At 39.7% G+C, this 18,312-nt stretch overlaps 1 protein-coding gene across 1 annotated transcript in view; it reads left to right on the top strand.

Annotated features, from left to right (window-relative positions):
- The window catches only part of LOC117325942 (exportin-6-like), a 55,610-nt gene that overhangs the window by 1,305 nt on the left and 35,993 nt on the right, over positions 1-18,312 (top strand). Inside the window, exons 3-10 of the mRNA XM_033882474.1 lie at positions 410-522; positions 1,182-1,379; positions 2,045-2,204; positions 4,764-4,895; positions 5,900-6,338; positions 6,641-6,767; positions 7,883-7,992; positions 16,263-16,371. Of these exons, the coding sequence (XP_033738365.1) occupies positions 410-522; positions 1,182-1,379; positions 2,045-2,204; positions 4,764-4,895; positions 5,900-6,338; positions 6,641-6,767; positions 7,883-7,992; positions 16,263-16,371 (1,388 nt within the window). The remainder of the gene's footprint in view (positions 1-409; positions 523-1,181; positions 1,380-2,044; positions 2,205-4,763; positions 4,896-5,899; positions 6,339-6,640; positions 6,768-7,882; positions 7,993-16,262; positions 16,372-18,312) is intronic.

Here is an 18,312-nt window from a genome sequence, read left to right as displayed (position 1 = left end):
CATAAATATCAAGACTATAGACTAAGCAGACATTTTAAAGAATAGTTGTACAGGTAAACATACTATTTATCTTTTAGTTATATCTATACATAGTTCATAGAAATAGAAAATTTATTCACATAGTTATATTTTAAAACAATATATTTCAGTCTTGCTACTGGATTTATATGCATTGGATTATTTTCGAAATAACATAATAATTAAAAAAAAAAATGAATAGTCTATAGTTTAACTGTTAATTCATGTATAATGTCTAAATATAGGGTACAAAATCAGAGGTCTTCCTTCCAAATAGAGAGAGATGACAAAAATGAGTTACTCTTTAATGTAGCAGTTGCTCTAGGAAGTCATGTAAGAATTAAGTGAGAATCTGCCATAATTGTATGCTTTCTGTGTCACTTGTTTACAGAGGAAATCCTGAACAATTTTACTCAGACAAAGGATTCATGGCAACACTGTCTATACTACCTAAGCAACACCAATAATGAATATGTGATGATGTTCTGTCTGACTGCCATTGAAGTAAGTAATATACAACTTGATTAGGATCACAACATTGAACCAGTATTGGATACTGAAGTTTGACATTTCACTGTGTTTAGTACTCAACACCTTTATCAATCAAATGACCAGTGTAGCATATACTAAGGTACTAAAGTGCACCAAATTGTAATAAAATTGACAGGTCTTTTTCATCATGATCTATAGGGGAGTAATGTGTGTACCAGCTCATACATACAATTATAGTGTGGTCAATAAGACTTGTCCATTTCGTTACTCACAATGTACTTGGCTGGGTATCTGTCTAATGAAGGTTTCAGAGTGTAATCACTGAAATGTCATGCTTATAACATCTAATACTGATTGATATGTGAACATCTATTCACATACAGACTTTTCAAAGACATTTATTTTCAAGATATTATCTGAAATTTTTGATACACCTTGTGTAAAAGATATTTAGTAATATATCTTCATATGAGGAAAATTATTCCAATCCTAGGTTGAATATGTTTTTATGTTAGTGAAGGAAAAAAATGAAACATTGTCTTAGAGCTTGATATTTGAGTACATTTAATTTGTTAAAAGAACTTTTCTGCATTGTTTCTTGATTAGAGTTGACAGATGGTTTTGATTCTATGTGACAATATTGTTGTATAAGTTATTTGCATTTGTTCCAGAATTTGATTCACAAGCAGTGGGTTGGGTTCCATGGACAAGCAAAGCTTGAAATACGTACACGATTGAATCAGTTCCTGCTAGACCACCACAGTCATTGTCCATCCTTCATAAAGTTTAAACTTGTCAAGCTTGTTGTGGACATTGGTCGCATAGATTGGCCACACTTCTATCCAGATTTTTTCAGCAGTATTTTGGAGGTAGGCATATATTTATCAACCTCTGTCCCATTCCTTGTCCTTACCAGATACAGTAAAACTTGTTCAGAACGGATTCCATGATCCTAATTTTTAAGCAATGACACATGTTACAGAATCTACCTATTTGTAATCTTTCCTTGTTGTACAAATGTATTACCATTGTAGTATGAATTAAACATGAAAATACCTAGATATATCCTTGCTAGTCAAAAATAGCATGGTTTGTAGCCTTGTGACATAAAACGAATAAAATGACACGATCAGGTGGTCTAGTCCTCAGCTTTTCTGGAGTGATAAGAGGAAATTTGGTCAGACGATTGTGTGAATATCATTGGTGTCATTCATTACAGTTAATGTATACATCTTATCAAAAATTTATTCAAAATTTTATTAGATATGAAAACTTCAGAACTTGCAGGTAAAAACTGCTGGTATAATAAAGGAGAGAGCAGATATTTTGAAATGTAACAGACATTTTTCTTTTCCTTAGGAATCTTCTGTGTTTAGACCAGAAGAATAACAAGTTTTACAAGAACTTTTGAGAACAAAATATTCAATTGAACCCAATCTTGAGCTGGGAATATAAAATCAAATCTGTATCAAAAAACGTATCTGAGATAAAGATATAACATGCAAATCTACTCAAATGGCTTGTTCATCAATAGTTGGTTCAGAGATCCGACACTACCATGTTGGGGATAATCCTGCTGCATACAGCCTCGGAGGAGCTGGCCTCGCCACGTGAGGATCTCAGCATGGATAGGAAAGAGGAACTACAGCGCCTCCTACTGGCACAAGTCCCAACTATCCTTGGCATCCTGAACAGTAAGTGCTACTGTGGTTTAAACATTCTCTTCCATAGTGGTGGTAGGGATCCTAGGGTGGATACCTTCAGTTCCATAGTGGTGGTAGGGATCCTAGGATGGATACCTTCAGTTCCATAGTGGTGGTAGGGATCCTAGAGTGGATACCTTCAGTTCCATAGTGGTGGTAGGGGTGGATACCTTCAGTTCCATAGTGGTGGTAGGGATCCTAGAGTGGATACCTTCAGTTCCATAGTGGTGGTAGGGGTGGATACCTTCAGTTCCATAGTGGTGGTAGGGATCCTAGGGTGGATACCTTCAGTTCCATAGTGGTGGTAGGGGTGGATACCTTCAGTTCCATAGTGGTGGTAGGGATCCTAGAGTGGATACCTTCAGTTCCATAGTGGTGGTAGGGATCCTAGAGTGGATACCTTCAGTTCCATAGTGGTGGTAGGGATCCTAGGGTGGATACCTTCAGTTCCATAGCAGTGGTAGGGATCCTAAGGTGGATACCTTCAGTTCCTTAGTGGTGGTAGGGGTGGATACCTTCAGTTCCTTAGTGGTGGTAGGGGTGGATACCTTCAGTTCCTTAGTGGTGGTAGGGGTGGATACCTTCAGTTCCATAGTGGTGGTAGGGATCCTAGAGTGGATACCTTCAGTTCCATAGTGGTGGTAGGGATCCTAGAGTGGATACCTTCAGTTCCTTAGTGGTGGTAGGGGTGGATACCTTCAGTTCCTTAGTGGTGGTAGGGGTGGATACCTTCAGTTCCATAGTGGTGGTATGGGTGGATACCTTCAGTTCCATAGTGGTGGTAGGGATCCTAGAGTGGATACCTTCAGTTCCATAGTGGTGGTAGGGATCCTAGAGTGGATACCTTCAGTTCCTTAGTGGTGGTAGGGATCCTAAGGTGGATACCTTCAGTTCAATAGTGGTGGTAGGGATCCTAGAGTGGATACCTTCAGTTCCATAGTGGTGGTAGGGGTGGATACCTTCAGTTCCATAGTGGTGGTAGGGATCCTAGAGTGGATACCTTCAGTTCCATAGTGGTGGTAGGGGTGCATACCTTTAGTTCCATAGTGGTGGTAGGGATCCTAGAGTGGATACCTTCAGTTCCATAGTGGTGGTAGGGGTGGATACCTTCAGTTCCATAGTGGTGGTAGGGATCCTAGAGTGGATACCTTCAGTTCCATAGTGGTGGTAGGGATCCTAGAGTGGATACCTTCAGTTCCATAGTGGTGGTAGGGATCCTAGAGTGGATACCTTCAGTTCCTTAGTGGTGGTAGGGGTCCTAGGGTGGATACCTTCAGTTCCATAGTGGTGGTAGGGATCCTAGGGTGGATACCTTCAGTTCCATAGTGGTGGTAGGGATCCTAGGGTGGATACCTTCAGTTCCATAGTGGTGGTAGGGATCCTAGGGTGGATACCTTCAGTTCCATAGTGGTGGTAGGGATCCTAGGGTGGATACCTTCAGTTCCATAGTGGTGGTAGGGATCCTAGGGTGGATACCTTCAGTTCCATAGTGGTGGTAGGGATCCTAGAGTGGATACCTTCAGTTCCATAGTGGTGGTAGGGATCCTAGGGTGGATACCTTCAGTTCCATAGTGGTGGTAGGGATCCTAGGGTGGATACCTTCAGTTCCATAGTGGTGGTAGGGATCCTAGAGTGGATACCTTCAGTTCCATAGTGGTGGTAGGGATCCTAGAGTGGATACCTTCAGTTCCATAGTGGTGGTAGGGATCCTAGAGTGGATACCTTCAGTTCCTTAGTGGTGGTAGGGGTGGATATACCTTCAGTTTCATAGTGGTGGTAGGGATCCTAGAGTGGATACCTTCAGTTCCATAGTGGTGGTAGGGGTGGCTATACCTTCAGTTCATAGTGGTGGTAGGGATCCTAGGGTGGATACCTTCAGTTCCATAGTGGTGGTAGGGATCCTAGAGTGGATACCTTCAGTTCCATAGTGGTGGTAGGGATCCTAAGGTGGATATTAGTCAGTCATTCGGCTTACATTTCTAGTTAGGAACTGTTCCATGTTTATTGATAACATCACAAAATTTCCATTACCACACCACAGTAGCCAGAATAATGAATACCTGGTACATTCTCATCATTAACTCTTGTTATACACCATTAATGCAACATAACCACTCTACATTCAAAATTATAAGTGATGGCTTCTATCGGGCGGGGCAAAGTAATATATATCCATAGACTGTTGAAGATTGGGGTTCCGTGAGGCTGGTCTCATATTACAAAATGTTTTTATGACAGACTGCATAACAATATACAAAAAACAATTGTTTATTGAAAATACCTGCAATCCAATATCAGATCAAATTTTAGTAAACATGAAATATAGGTATCAGAAATGTGGTTGCTTGAATAAAACACTTAAGAAACTGCTTGATCTGCTTAATCAGTTTGAGTCAGTGAAATTTTGATCAGATCCTATCTCAAGGTAAACAAAGTTATTTGTGGGTAACAATTTCTGATTGATCATAAAAGGACCTAATCACCAATGCGCAGTAACGTTCCAGTCTATTTGGTCATTGTTATGATCTATTTCATTATGTAATTCCACAGCTACACTCGAAGCAATACTGGAGAAGCATCGACACCTGGTGGCTGCCACACCCCCTCCCTCACCCACACATGGTGGGGACGACACTCCATCTCATAAATCCTCTTGGATGTTGTTCTCCTCCTCACCTGCAGGTATGTCTATAACTGGCCACTAATACAGGTATGTCTATAACTGGCCACTAATACAGGTATGTCTATAACTGGCCACTAATACAGCTATGTCTATAACTGGCCACTAATACAGGTATGTTTATAACTGGCCATTAATACAGGTATTTCTATAACTGGCTTCTAATACAGGTATATCTATAACTGGCCACTAATACAGGTATATCTATAACTGGCTTCTAATACAGGTATGTCTATAACTGGCTTCTAATACAGGTATGTCTATAACTGGCCACTAATACAGGTATAACTATAACTGGCCACTAATACAGGTATGTCTATAACTGGCCACTAATACAGGTATGTCTATAACTGGCTTCTAATACAGGTATGTCTATAACTGGCCACTAATACAGGTATGTCTATAACTGGCCACTAATACAGGTATGTTTATAACTGGCCATTAATACAGGTATGTCTATAACTGGCCACTAATACCTGTGGCCTCCAATACAGGTATGTCTATAATTGGCCACTAATACAGGTATATCTATAACTGGCCACTAATACAGGTATGTCTATAATTGGCCTCCAATACAGGTATGTCTATAACTGGCCACTAATACAGGTATGTCTATAATTGGCCTCCAATACAGGTATGTCTATAACTGGCCACTAATACAGGTATGTCTATAATTAGCCTCCAATACAGGTATGTCTATAACTGGCCACTAATACAGGTTTGTCTATAAGTGGCCTCCCAATACAGGTATGTCTATAATTGGCCTCCAATAGAGGTATGTCTATAATTGGTCTCCAATACAGGTATGTCTAGAGCTTGCCTCCAATACAGGTACGTCAATAACTGGCCACTAATTGAGGTATGTCTATAACTGGCCACTTATTGAGGTATGTCTATAACTGGCCTCCTATACAGCTTTGTTTTGACAATACCTTATTATTTACAGAAATGTCTTTATCTTTTGTTGTTTGTAGGCTATACTTTTTGTGTTTTTCTTTTTTTTCAGCTGACAGTCTTCTTAGTAACATGTTCAAGTCTCCTGGAAACCGTGTTCAGTTGGAAGCCTTACCTCCCTTAGATGACTCTTCAAAGGAAGTGTGTAGTCTAGCCCTACGTTGCCTCACTGAGTACTTCAGCTGGATTCCTTTGTCATCCACCATAACCCCTTCATTACTTAGTACCATATTTCATTTCGCAGGATTTGGATGTGAAGCCAAAAAAGTTCCTAATTCAAATCGGACAACAAACTTTAGTTCAGACACATCCTCGCTGGGAATTTGGGCGATGAACTGTATAAATGAGCTTTTATCAAAAAATTGTGTTCCCCAGGAGTTTGAAGACTTTTTACTACAGATGTTTCGACAGACATTTTATCTGTTACAAAAGCTTACCAAAGACAGTAGTACTAACGCCACAGGGAATAGGCTGTCAGAAATTGATGAAAGGTACATCTAATTTTCATGTTTAATCCATTCAGTCAGAATAAGACTTACAATGTTCACCCAGTCATCATATGGCATTATCTGTTTCAGTTATTTCGGTCTGATAGATATGTTTATTATTTGTACATTATGTGTGGAAGACAATTTCTTCTTAACAAATGTTATGAAAGAGATCTCTGTATTATGGGTTATCTTTAAATGAATCCTTGAAGATGAATTATTAAGTATATCATTATAGATGTATATTTATTTGATGTAACTATATTTAGATCATATATATATTTGATCACATCTTCTGTTTTCAGTTATATTGAGAAATTTACAGATTTTTTAAAGTTGTTTGTGAGCGTTCATCTGCAGAGATTTGAAGCCAACATACAATTTCCTGTTTTGGAGTTTTTAGCATTACTACTCAAGTACACCTTTAGACAGGTAGGTCACCTTGATTACTGTAAGCAAATAGGTTAGTTAACTTATCCATTAAACATGTGAGCTGAGTTGTCCATTAAACATGTGAGCTGAGTTGTCCGATAAATAAGTAAGTTAACTTATCCATTAAACAGTTGAGCTAACTTACCGTAAAAACTTGTGTAATTTGCGCACCAGTGTAATTCGCGCAGGCACTTTTTGGGGCTGAAAATGCTGAAAAAATCTTCTATCCGTATATTTTGCGCATGAAAAAAATTGACCAAAAACGATGTCCAGGTCGTCCCGAAAACGATGTATGAAAATGACACTAACACAGATTAGCACAAAACTTTGCTTAAAATCATTCAAATATATACTTGATGATTATAATAATATGATTATTTTGTTTTTGTAATGAGGAAATAGAAACATTGCGTCTTGTTTATTTTCTTTAATCGATCGCGACCGTAAGAGGAAAGCTATAACTTACGTACGGTAACCACCATGTGCACGGCATTACGAACATTGATCAGCTCAAACTTACACACACTTTCAAAGAAAAGTAAAATTAAGTAATCACTTTTGCATATCCCCACAAGTGTCTAATTAATCTAATTGTTTAGCCCAATAAAGCTTAATGCGGTAATTGACGACAGAAATAATGTCCGCTTGGATGTGTGTGTTACGTATGTACAGTATACGCTTCCCTCAGAACCGCTACTGTAGCTGTTGTTAACTGACCTTGTGGCTGGTATACTAATTATGTCATCATTGATTGTTCTAAAATGCACCCCTTGAGCTGCAGTGGTCACACAGACTTTTATATGCATTCAATTGATCAGATTGACCTCCTCATTGGAATATGGTTCCATTCTTCATCCGGTACCAACATCAACTTAGCGACCTTGATTGAAGGCTTCAGTCTACGTCTAATCCTTCTGTCCAACTCATCCAATAAATCTTCCGTAACATCTTTCTGTTTCCCGTAAACCATGTAATTGCTTTAAATTGCGTTTCTTTTTCAGTATAGTACAAATTTTCTGTGATTTTATAATCCATATTTGGACAGTTTTGACAATAGTAAAATTATATCAGGTCTGTATTGACAGTAGTAAGTTTATATTTGGTTTCTATTGTAGCCAACATATGAAGGATATTTTAACTGCCTAGACACCTGGAATATATTCCTCGACTACCTACATACCAAGTTAAAGGAGAGAACCACCAACAGCAATCTACTTGTGGCCAGGTATCTATCCCACTGAATCTACTTGTGGCCAGGTATCTATCCCACTGAATCATTTACATGTGGCCAGGTATCTATCCCACTCAATCATTTACTTGTGGCCAGGTATCTATCCCACTCAATCTACTTGTGGCCAGGTATCTATCCCACTCAATCATTTACTTGTGGCCAGGTATCTATCCCACTCAATCTACTTGTGGCCAGGTATCTATCCCACTCAATCATTTACTTGTGGCCAGGTATCTATCCCACTCAATTATCTACTTGTGGCCAGGTATCTATCCCACTCAATCATTTACTTGTGGCCAGGTATCTATCCCAATCAATCATTTACTTGTGGCCAGGTATCTATCCCACTCAATCTACTTGTGGCCAGGTATCTATCCCACTCAATCAATCTACTTGTGGCCAGGTATCTATCCCACTCAATCATTTACTTGTGGCCAGGTATCTATCCCACTCAATCATTTACTTGTGGCCAGGTATCTATCCCACTCAATCATTTACTTGTGGCCAGGTATCTATCCCACTCAAACATTTACTTGTGGCCAGGTATCTATCCCACTCAATCATTTACTTGTGGCCAGGTATCTATCCCACTCAATCATTTACTTGTGGCCAGGTATCTATCCCACTCAATCATTTACTTGTGGCCAGGTATCTATCCCACTCAATCTACTTGTGGCCAGGTATCTATCCCACTCAATCATTTACTTGTGGCCAGGTATCTATCCCACTCAATCATTTACTTGTGGCCAGGTATCTATCCCACTCAATCATTTACTTGTGGCCAGGTATCTATCCCACTCAATCATTTACTTGTGGCCAGGTATCTATCCCACTCAATCATTTACTTGTTAGAATATCTCATCATGATATGTATTTTGTATACCTGATTAGATTTTGGTGTTCATTGGTCAAGGTCAAAGGCCACACTTGACCACATTCAAAAAAGCTGGTGCACAGGTTATCTCATGAACCCCTTTAGAGATATATATTATTGATGAGTGAGGTGGGGGAGTATATCTAGGAGAGCCCTTCCTCACTTTGATTTTTTATTTTCTGCAAACCAATAATTACAGAATTTTTCTTGTATATTGATGTTCTAATGATCACAGATATTCTGTAATTCTGTACACCAACAACAAGGATATGGTTCTTTCTGGTTATAAAACATTTAGGGCCTGATTTCTGTGACAGGGATAAAAGGATTGACATTAAAATTCTTGTTTTTAGCCCACCATCATCAGATGGTGGGCTATTCAAATCGCCCTGCGTCCGTGGTCCGTCGTCCGACAGGCAGCCATCTTGGATTTTGACAATTGAAGTTTGTTATCGCTATTTCTGAGAAAGTACTGAAGGGATCTTTCTCAAATTTCATCTGTAGATTCCCCTTGGTGCCTAGTTATGCATATTGTATTTTGAGACCAATCGGAAAACAACATGGCCGACAGACAGCCATCTTGGATTTTGACAATTGAAGTTTGTTATCGCTATTTCTGAGGAAGTACTGAAGGGATCTTTCTCAAATTTCATATGTAGATTCCCCTTGGTGCCTAGTTATGCATATTGCATTTTGAGATCAATCGGAAAACAACATGGCCGACAGGCAGCCATCTTGGATTTTGACAATTGAAGTTTGTTATCGCTATTTCTGAGGAAGTACTGAAGGGATCTTTCTCAAATTTCATATGTAGATTCCCCTTGGTGCCTAGTTATGCATATTGCATTTTGAGATCAATCGGAAAAAAACATGGCCGACAGGCAGCCATCTTGGATTTTGACAATTGAAGTTTGTTATCGCTATTTCTGAGAAAGTACTGAAGGGATCTTTCTCAAATTTCATATGTAGGTTTCCCTTAGTGCTTAGTTATGCATAATGCATTTTGAGACCAATCGGAAAACAACATGGCCGACAGGCAGCCATCTTGGATTTTTGACAATTGAAGTTTGTTATCACTATTTCTGAGAAAGTACTGAAGGGATCTTTCTCAGATTTCATATGTAGATTCCCCTTGGTGCCTAGTTATGCATATTGCATTTTGAGACCAATCGGAAAACAACATGGCCGACAGACAGCCATCTTGGATTTTGACAATTGAAGTTTGTTATCGCTATTTCTGAGAAAGTACTGAAGGGATCTTTCTCAAATTTCATATGTAGGTTTCCCTTGGTGCCTTGTTATGCATATTGCATTTTGAGACCTATCGGAAAACAACATGGCCGACAGGCAGCCATCTTGGATTTTGACAATTGAAGTTTGTTATCGCTATTTCTGAGAAAGTACTGAAGGGATCTTTCTCAAATTTCATATGTAGATTCCCCTTGGTGCCTAGTTATGCATATTGCATTTTGAGATCAATCGGAAAAAAACATGGCCGACAGGCAGCCATCTTGGATTTTGACAATTGAAGTTTGTTATCGCTATTTCTGAGAAAGTACTGAAGGGATCTTTCTCAAATTTCATATGTAGGTTTCCCTTAGTGCTTAGTTATGCATAATGCATTTTGAGACCAATCGGAAAACAACATGGCCGACAGGCAGCCATCTTGGATTTTTGACAATTGAAGTTTGTTATCACTATTTCTGAGAAAGTACTGAAGGGATCTTTCTCAGATTTCATATGTAGATTCCCCTTGGTGCCTAGTTATGCATATTGCATTTTGAGACCAATCGGAAAACAACATGGCCGACAGGTAGCCATCTTGGATTTTGACAATTGAAGTTTGTTATCGCTATTTCTGAGAAAGTACTGAAGGGATCTTTCTCAAATTTCATATGTAGGTTTCCCTTGGTGCCTAGTTATGCATATTGCATTTTGAGACCAATCGGAAAACAACATGGCCGATAGGCAGCCATCTTGGATTTTGACAATTGAAGTTTGTTATCACTATTTCTAAGAAAGTACTGAAGGGATCTTTCTCAAATTTCATATGTAGGTTTCCCTTGGTGCCTAGTTATGCATATTACATTTTGAGACCTATCAGAAAACAACATGGCCGACAGGCAGCCATCTTAGATTTTGACAATTGAAGTTTGTTATCACTATTTCTAAGAAAGTACTGAAGGGATCTTTCTCAAATTTCATATGTAGGTTTCCCTTGGTGCCTAGTTATGCATATTACATTTTGAGACCTATCAGAAAACAACATGGCCGACAGGCAGCCATCTTAGATTTTGACAATTGAAGTTTGTTATCGCTATTTCTGAGAAAGTAATGAAGGGATCTTTCTCAAATTTCATATTTAGGTTCCCCTCGGTGCCTAGTTATGCATATTGCATTTTGAGACTAATCGTAAAACAACATGGCCGACAGGCAGCCATCTTAGATTTTGACAATTGAAACTTATTATCGCTATTTTTCAGAAAGTACTGAAGGGATCTTTCTCAAACATTTTTAGCCCACCATCATCAGATGGTGGGCTATTCAAATCACCCTGCGTCCGTGGTCCGTGGTCCGTCCGTCCGTCCGTCCCTCCGTCCGTCCCTCCGTCCCTCCCTCCGTCCGTCCCTCCGTCCGTCCGTAAACAATTCTTGTTATCGCTAATCCTCAGAAAGTACTGAAGGGATCTTTCTCAAATTTCATATGTAGGCTCCCCTTGGTGCCTTGTTATGCATATTGCATTTTGAGACCAATCGGAAAACAACATGGCCGACAGGCAGCCATCTTGGATTTTGATAATTTAAGTTTGTTATCGCTATTTCTGAGAAAGCACTGGAGGGATCTTTCTCAAATTTCATATGTAGGTTTCCCTTGGTGCCTAGTTATGCATATTGCATTTTGAGACCAATCGGAAAACAACATGGTCGACAGGCAGCCATCTTGGATTTTGACAATTGAAGTTTGTTATCGCTATTTCTGAGAAAGTACTGAAGGGATCTTTCTCAAATTTCATATGTAGATTCCCCTTGGTGCCTTGTTATGCATATTGCATTTTGAGACCAATCGGAAAACAACATGGCCGACAGGTAGCCATCTTAGATTTTGACAATTGAAGTTTGTTATCGCTATTTCTGAGAAAATACTGAAGGGATCTTTCTCAAATTTCATATATAGGTTCCCCTTGGTGCCTAGTTATGCATATTACATTTTGAGACCTATCAGAAAACAACATGGCCGACAGGCAGCCATCTTGGATTTTGACAATTGAAGTTTGTTATCGCTATTTCTGAGAAAGTACTGAAGGGATCTTTCTCAAATTTCATATGTAGGTTTCCCTTGGTGCCTAGTTATGCATATTACATTTTGAGACCTATCAGAAAACAACATGGCCGACAGGCAGCCATTTTAGATTTTGACAATTTAAGTTTGTTATCGCTATTTCTCAGAAAGTACTGAAGGGATCTTTCTCAAACATTTTTATAAGTTCCCCTTGGTCTGTAGTTCTGCATATTGCATCTTGGGACCAATAGGAAAACAACATGGCCGACAGGCAGCCATCTTGTATTTTGACAATTGAAGTTTGTTATCGCTATTTTACAGAAGGGACTGAAGGGATCTTTCTCAAATTTCATATGTAGGTTCCCCTTGGTCCCTAGTGTTGCATTTTGAGACCAATCGGAAAACAACATGGCCGATAGGCAGCCATCTTGGATTTTGACAATTGAAGTTTGTTATCACTATTTCTAAGAAAGTACTGAAGGGATCTTTCTCAAATTTCATATGTAGGTTTCCCTTGGTGCCTAGTTATGCATATTACATTTTGAGACCTATCAGAAAACAACATGGCCGACAGGCAGCCATCTTAGATTTTGACAATTGAAGTTTGTTATCACTATTTCTAAGAAAGTACTGAAGGGATCTTTCTCAAATTTCATATGTAGGTTTCCCTTGGTGCCTAGTTATGCATATTACATTTTGAGACCTATCAGAAAACAACATGGCCGACAGGCAGCCATCTTAGATTTTGACAATTGAAGTTTGTTATCGCTATTTCTGAGAAAGTAATGAAGGGATCTTTCTCAAATTTCATATTTAGGTTCCCCTCGGTGCCTAGTTATGCATATTGCATTTTGAGACTAATCGTAAAACAACATGGCCGACAGGCAGCCATCTTAGATTTTGACAATTGAAACTTATTATCGCTATTTTTCAGAAAGTACTGAAGGGATCTTTCTCAAACATTTTTAGCCCACCATCATCAGATGGTGGGCTATTCAAATCACCCTGCGTCCGTGGTCCGTGGTCCGTCCGTCCGTCCGTCCCTCCGTCCGTCCCTCCGTCCCTCCCTCCGTCCGTCCCTCCGTCCGTCCGTAAACAATTCTTGTTATCGCTAATCCTCAGAAAGTACTGAAGGGATCTTTCTCAAATTTCATATGTAGGCTCCCCTTGGTGCCTTGTTATGCATATTGCATTTTGAGACCAATCGGAAAACAACATGGCCGACAGGCAGCCATCTTGGATTTTGATAATTTAAGTTTGTTATCGCTATTTCTGAGAAAGCACTGGAGGGATCTTTCTCAAATTTCATATGTAGGTTCCCCTTGGTGCCTAGTTATGCATATTGCATTTTGAGACCAATCGGAAAACAATATGGCCGACAGGCAACCATCTTGGATTTTGACAATTGAAGTTTGTTATCGCTATTTCTGAAAAAGTGCTGAAGGGATCTTTCTCAAATTTCATATGTAGATTCCCCTTGGTGCCTAGTTATGCATATTGCATTTTGAGACCAATCGGAAAACAACATGGCCGACAGGCAGCCATCTTGGATTTTGACAATTGAAGTTTGTTATCGCTATTTCTGAGAAAGTACTGGAGGGATCTTTCTCAAATTTCATATGTAGGTTTCCCTTGGTGCCTAGTTATGCATATTGCATTTTGAGACCTATCGGAAAACAACATGGCCGACAGGCAGCCTTCTTGGATTTTGACAATTGAAGTTTGTTATCGCTATTTCTGAGAAAGTATTGAAGGGATCTTTCTCAAATTTCATATGTAGATTCCCCTTGGTGCCTAGTTATGCATATTGCATTTTGAGATCAATCGGAAAACAACATGGCCGACAGGCAGCCATCTTGAATTTTGACAATTGAAGTTTGTTATCGCTATTTCTGAGAAAGCACTGGAGGGATCTTTCTCAAATTTCATATGTAGGTTCCCCTTGGTGCCTAGTTATGCATATTGCATTTTGAGACCAATCGGAAAACAATATGGCCGACAGGCAACCATCTTGGATTTTGACAATTGAAGTTTGTTATCGCTATTTCTGAAAAAGTGCTGAAGGGATCTTTCTCAAATTTCATATGTAGATTCCCCTTGGTGCCTAGTTATGCATATTGCATTTTGAGACCAATCGGAAAACAACATGGCCGACAGGCAGCCATCTTGGATTTTGACAATTGAAGTTTGTTATCGCTATTTCTGAGAAAGTACTGGAGGGATCTTTCTCAAATTTCATATGTAGGTTTCCCTTGGTGCCTAGTTATGCATATTGCATTTTGAGACCTATCGGAAAACAACATGGCCGACAGGCAGCCTTCTTGGATTTTGACAATTGAAGTTTGTTATCGCTATTTCTGAGAAAGTATTGAAGGGATCTTTCTCAAATTTCATATGTAGATTCCCCTTGGTGCCTAGTTATGCATATTGCATTTTGAGATCAATCGGAAAACAACATGGCCGACAGGCAGCCATCTTGTATTTTGACAATTGAAGTTTGTTATCGCTATTTCTGAGAAAGTACTGAAGGGATCTTTCTCAAATTTCATATGTAGGTTTCCCTTGGTGCCTAGTTATGCATATTGCATTTTGAGACCAATCGGAAAACAACATGGCCGACAGGCAGCCATCTTGGATTTTGACAATTGAAGTTTGTTATCGCTATTTCTGAGAAAGTACTGAAGGGATCTTTCTCAAATTTCATATGTAGGTTTCCCTTGGTGCCTAGTTATGCATATTACATTTTGAGACCTATCAGAAAACAACATGGCCGACAGGCAGCCATTTTAGATTTTGACAATTTAAGTTTGTTATCGCTATTTCTCAGAAAGTACTGAAGGGATCTTTCTCAAACATTTTTATAAGTTCCCCTTGGTCTGTAGTTCTGCATATTGCATCTTGGGACCAATAGGAAAACAACATGGCCGACAGGCAGCCATCTTGTATTTTGACAATTGAAGTTTGTTATCGCTATTTTACAGAAGGGACTGAAGGGATCTTTCTCAAATTTCATATGTAGGTTCCCCTTGGTCCCTAGTGTTGCATTTTGGGACCAATCCGAAAACAACAGACAGCCGTTATCGCTAAATCTTAAATTTTATATATAGGTTCCCCTTGTTTGAAAAGTACTAGAGGGCTGTTTCTGAATTTACACAGATTAGTAAGACTTAGAGGAAGGGAAAAGTAGAGAAAAGATCAATCTGACATGGAACCTATCAAGATCATTCAATGGTGGGCGCCAAGATCCCTCTGGGATCTCTTGTTATAAGTTCCCCTTGGTCTGTAGTTCTGCATATTGCATCTTGGGACCAATAGGAAAACAACATGGCCGACAGGCAGCCATCTTGTATTTTGACAATTGAAGTTTGTTATCGCTATTTTACAGAAGGGACTGAAGGGATCTTTCTCAAATTTCATATGTAGGTTCCCCTTGGTCCCTGGTGTTGCATTTTGGGACCAATCCGAAAACAACAGACAGCCGTTATCGCTAAATCTTAAATTTTATATATAGGTTCCCCTTGTTTGAAAAGTACTAGAGGGCTGTTTCTGAATTTACACAGATTAGTAAGACTTAGAGGAAGGGAAAAGTAGAGAAAAGATCAATCTGACATGGAACCTATCAAGATCATTCAATGGTGGGCGCCAAGATCCCTCTGGGATCTCTTGTTATAAGTTCCCCTTGGTCTGTAGTTCTGCATATTGCATCTTGGGACCAATAGGAAAACAACATGGCCGACAGGCAGCCATCTTGTATTTTGACAATTGAAGTTTGTTATCGCTATTTTACAGAAGGTACTGAAGGGATCTTTCTCAAATTTCATATGTAGGTTCCCCTTGGTCCCTGGTGTTGCATTTTGGGACCAATCCGAAAACAACAGACAGCCATTATTGCTAAATCTTAAATTTTATATATAGGTTCCCCTTGTTTGAAAAGTACTAGAGGGCTGTTTCTGAATTTACACAGATTAGTAAGACTTAGAGGAAGGGAAAAGTAGAGAAAAGATCAATCTGACATGGAACCTATAAAGATCATTCAATGGTGGGCGCCAAGATCCCTCTGGGATCTCTTGTTTAGATATGTACTTTGACAAATATATGTGTCCCTTTATAGATACCAGGAGGCTCTGTTGTCCCTAGTGTCCCATATCCTACAGAAGTTACAGTTCCGCTTCAATCAGTCACAGCTGGAGGAACTGGACGATGACATACTAGATGATGATGTAAGTGGTCAATATGACTCTCCTGTTGATACAATGGACTTATTGTTTATGTTACATAGGGCCTGTTCGTTTATGCGGCCAAATTCGTTCTCCCGTTTTTAAATGTAATATTTCAAACATATATCTTGACGGACCTGCAAATGTTAATACAGGCCTTGGGAGGCTTCGTCAAGGCTAGTCTGAAGACAATATAAAATCTTCAGGTCCATCTTTATTTCATAAACGAACAACACCGGTCCAACTGGTCCGTCCTATCACTGTATACTGGATCCTACCTCCTGTCATATCCTATCACTGTATACTGGATCCTACCTCCTGTCATATCCTATCACTGTATACTGGATCCTACCTCCTGTCATATCCTATCATTGTATACTGGATCCTACCCCCTGTCATATCCTATCACTGTATATCCTACCTCCTGTCATATCCTATCACTGTATATCCTACCTCCTGTCATATCCTATCACTGTATATCCTACCTCCTGTCATAACCTATCACTGTATACTGGATCCTACCTCCTGTCATATCCTATCACAGTATACTGGATCCTACCCCCTGTCATATCCTATCACTGTATATCCTACCTCCTGTCATATCCTATCACTGTGTACTGGATCCTACCCCCTGTCATATCCTATCACTGTATACTGGATCCTACCTCCTGTCATATCCTATTACTGTATACTGTATCCTACCTCCTATCATATCCTATCACTGTATACTGTATCCTACCTCCTATCATATCCTACTTCCTATCATATCCTACCTCCTATCATATCCTATCACTGTATACTGGATCCTAACTCCTGTCATATCCTATCACTGTATACTGGATCCTAACTCCTGTCATATCCTATCACAGTATATCCTACCTCCTGTCATATCCTATCACTGTATACTGGATCCTACCTCCTGTCATATCCTATCACTGTATACTGGACCCTACCTCCTCCATATCCTATCACTATATATCCTACCTCCTGTCATATCCTATCACTGTATACTGGATCCTACCTCGTGTCATATCCTGTCACTGTATACTGGATCCTACCTCCTGTCATATCCTATCACTGTATATCCTACCCCCTGTCATATCCTATCACTGTATACTGGATCCTACCTCCTGTCATATCCTGTCACTGTATACTGGATCCTACCTCCTGTCATATCCTGTCACTGTATACTGGATCCTACCTCCTGTCATATCCTATCACTGTATATCCTACCCCCTGTCATATCCTATCACTGTATACTGGATCCTACCTCCTGTCATATCCTATCACTGTGTACTGGACCCTACCTCCTGTCATATCCTATCACTGTATACTGGATCCTACCTCCTGTCATATCCTATCACTGTATACTGGATCCTACCCCCTGTCATATCCTATCACTGTATACTGGATCCTACCTCCTGTCATATCCTATCACAGTATACTGGATCCTACCCCCTGTCATATCCTATCACTGTATACTGGATCCTACCTCCTGTCATATCCTATCACTGTATACTGGATCCTACCTCCTGTCATATCCTATCACTGTATACTGGATCCTACCTCCTGTCATATCCTGTCACTGTATACTGGATCCTACCTCGTGTCATATCCTATCACTGTATACTGGATCCTACCCCCTGTCATATCCTATCACTGTATACTGGATCCTACCTCCTGTCATATCCTATCACTGTATAACCTACCCCCTGTCATATCCTATCACTGTGTACTGGATCCTACCTCCTGTCATATCCTATCACTGTATACTGGATCCTACCTCCTGTCATATCCTATCACTGTATACTGGATCCTACCTCCTGTCATATCCTATCACTGTATACTGGATCCTACCCCATCATATCCTATCACTGTATACTGGATCCTACCTCCTGTCATATCCTATCACAGTATACTGGATCCTACCTCCTGTCATATCCT

This window comes from Pecten maximus, chromosome 1, assembly GCF_902652985.1.
Source record: "Pecten maximus chromosome 1, xPecMax1.1, whole genome shotgun sequence".
NCBI classification, from domain to species: domain Eukaryota; kingdom Metazoa; phylum Mollusca; class Bivalvia; order Pectinida; family Pectinidae; genus Pecten; species Pecten maximus.
The sequence above is the reverse complement of the archived record's forward strand: the minus strand, read 5'-3'. Positions and strand labels throughout refer to the sequence as shown.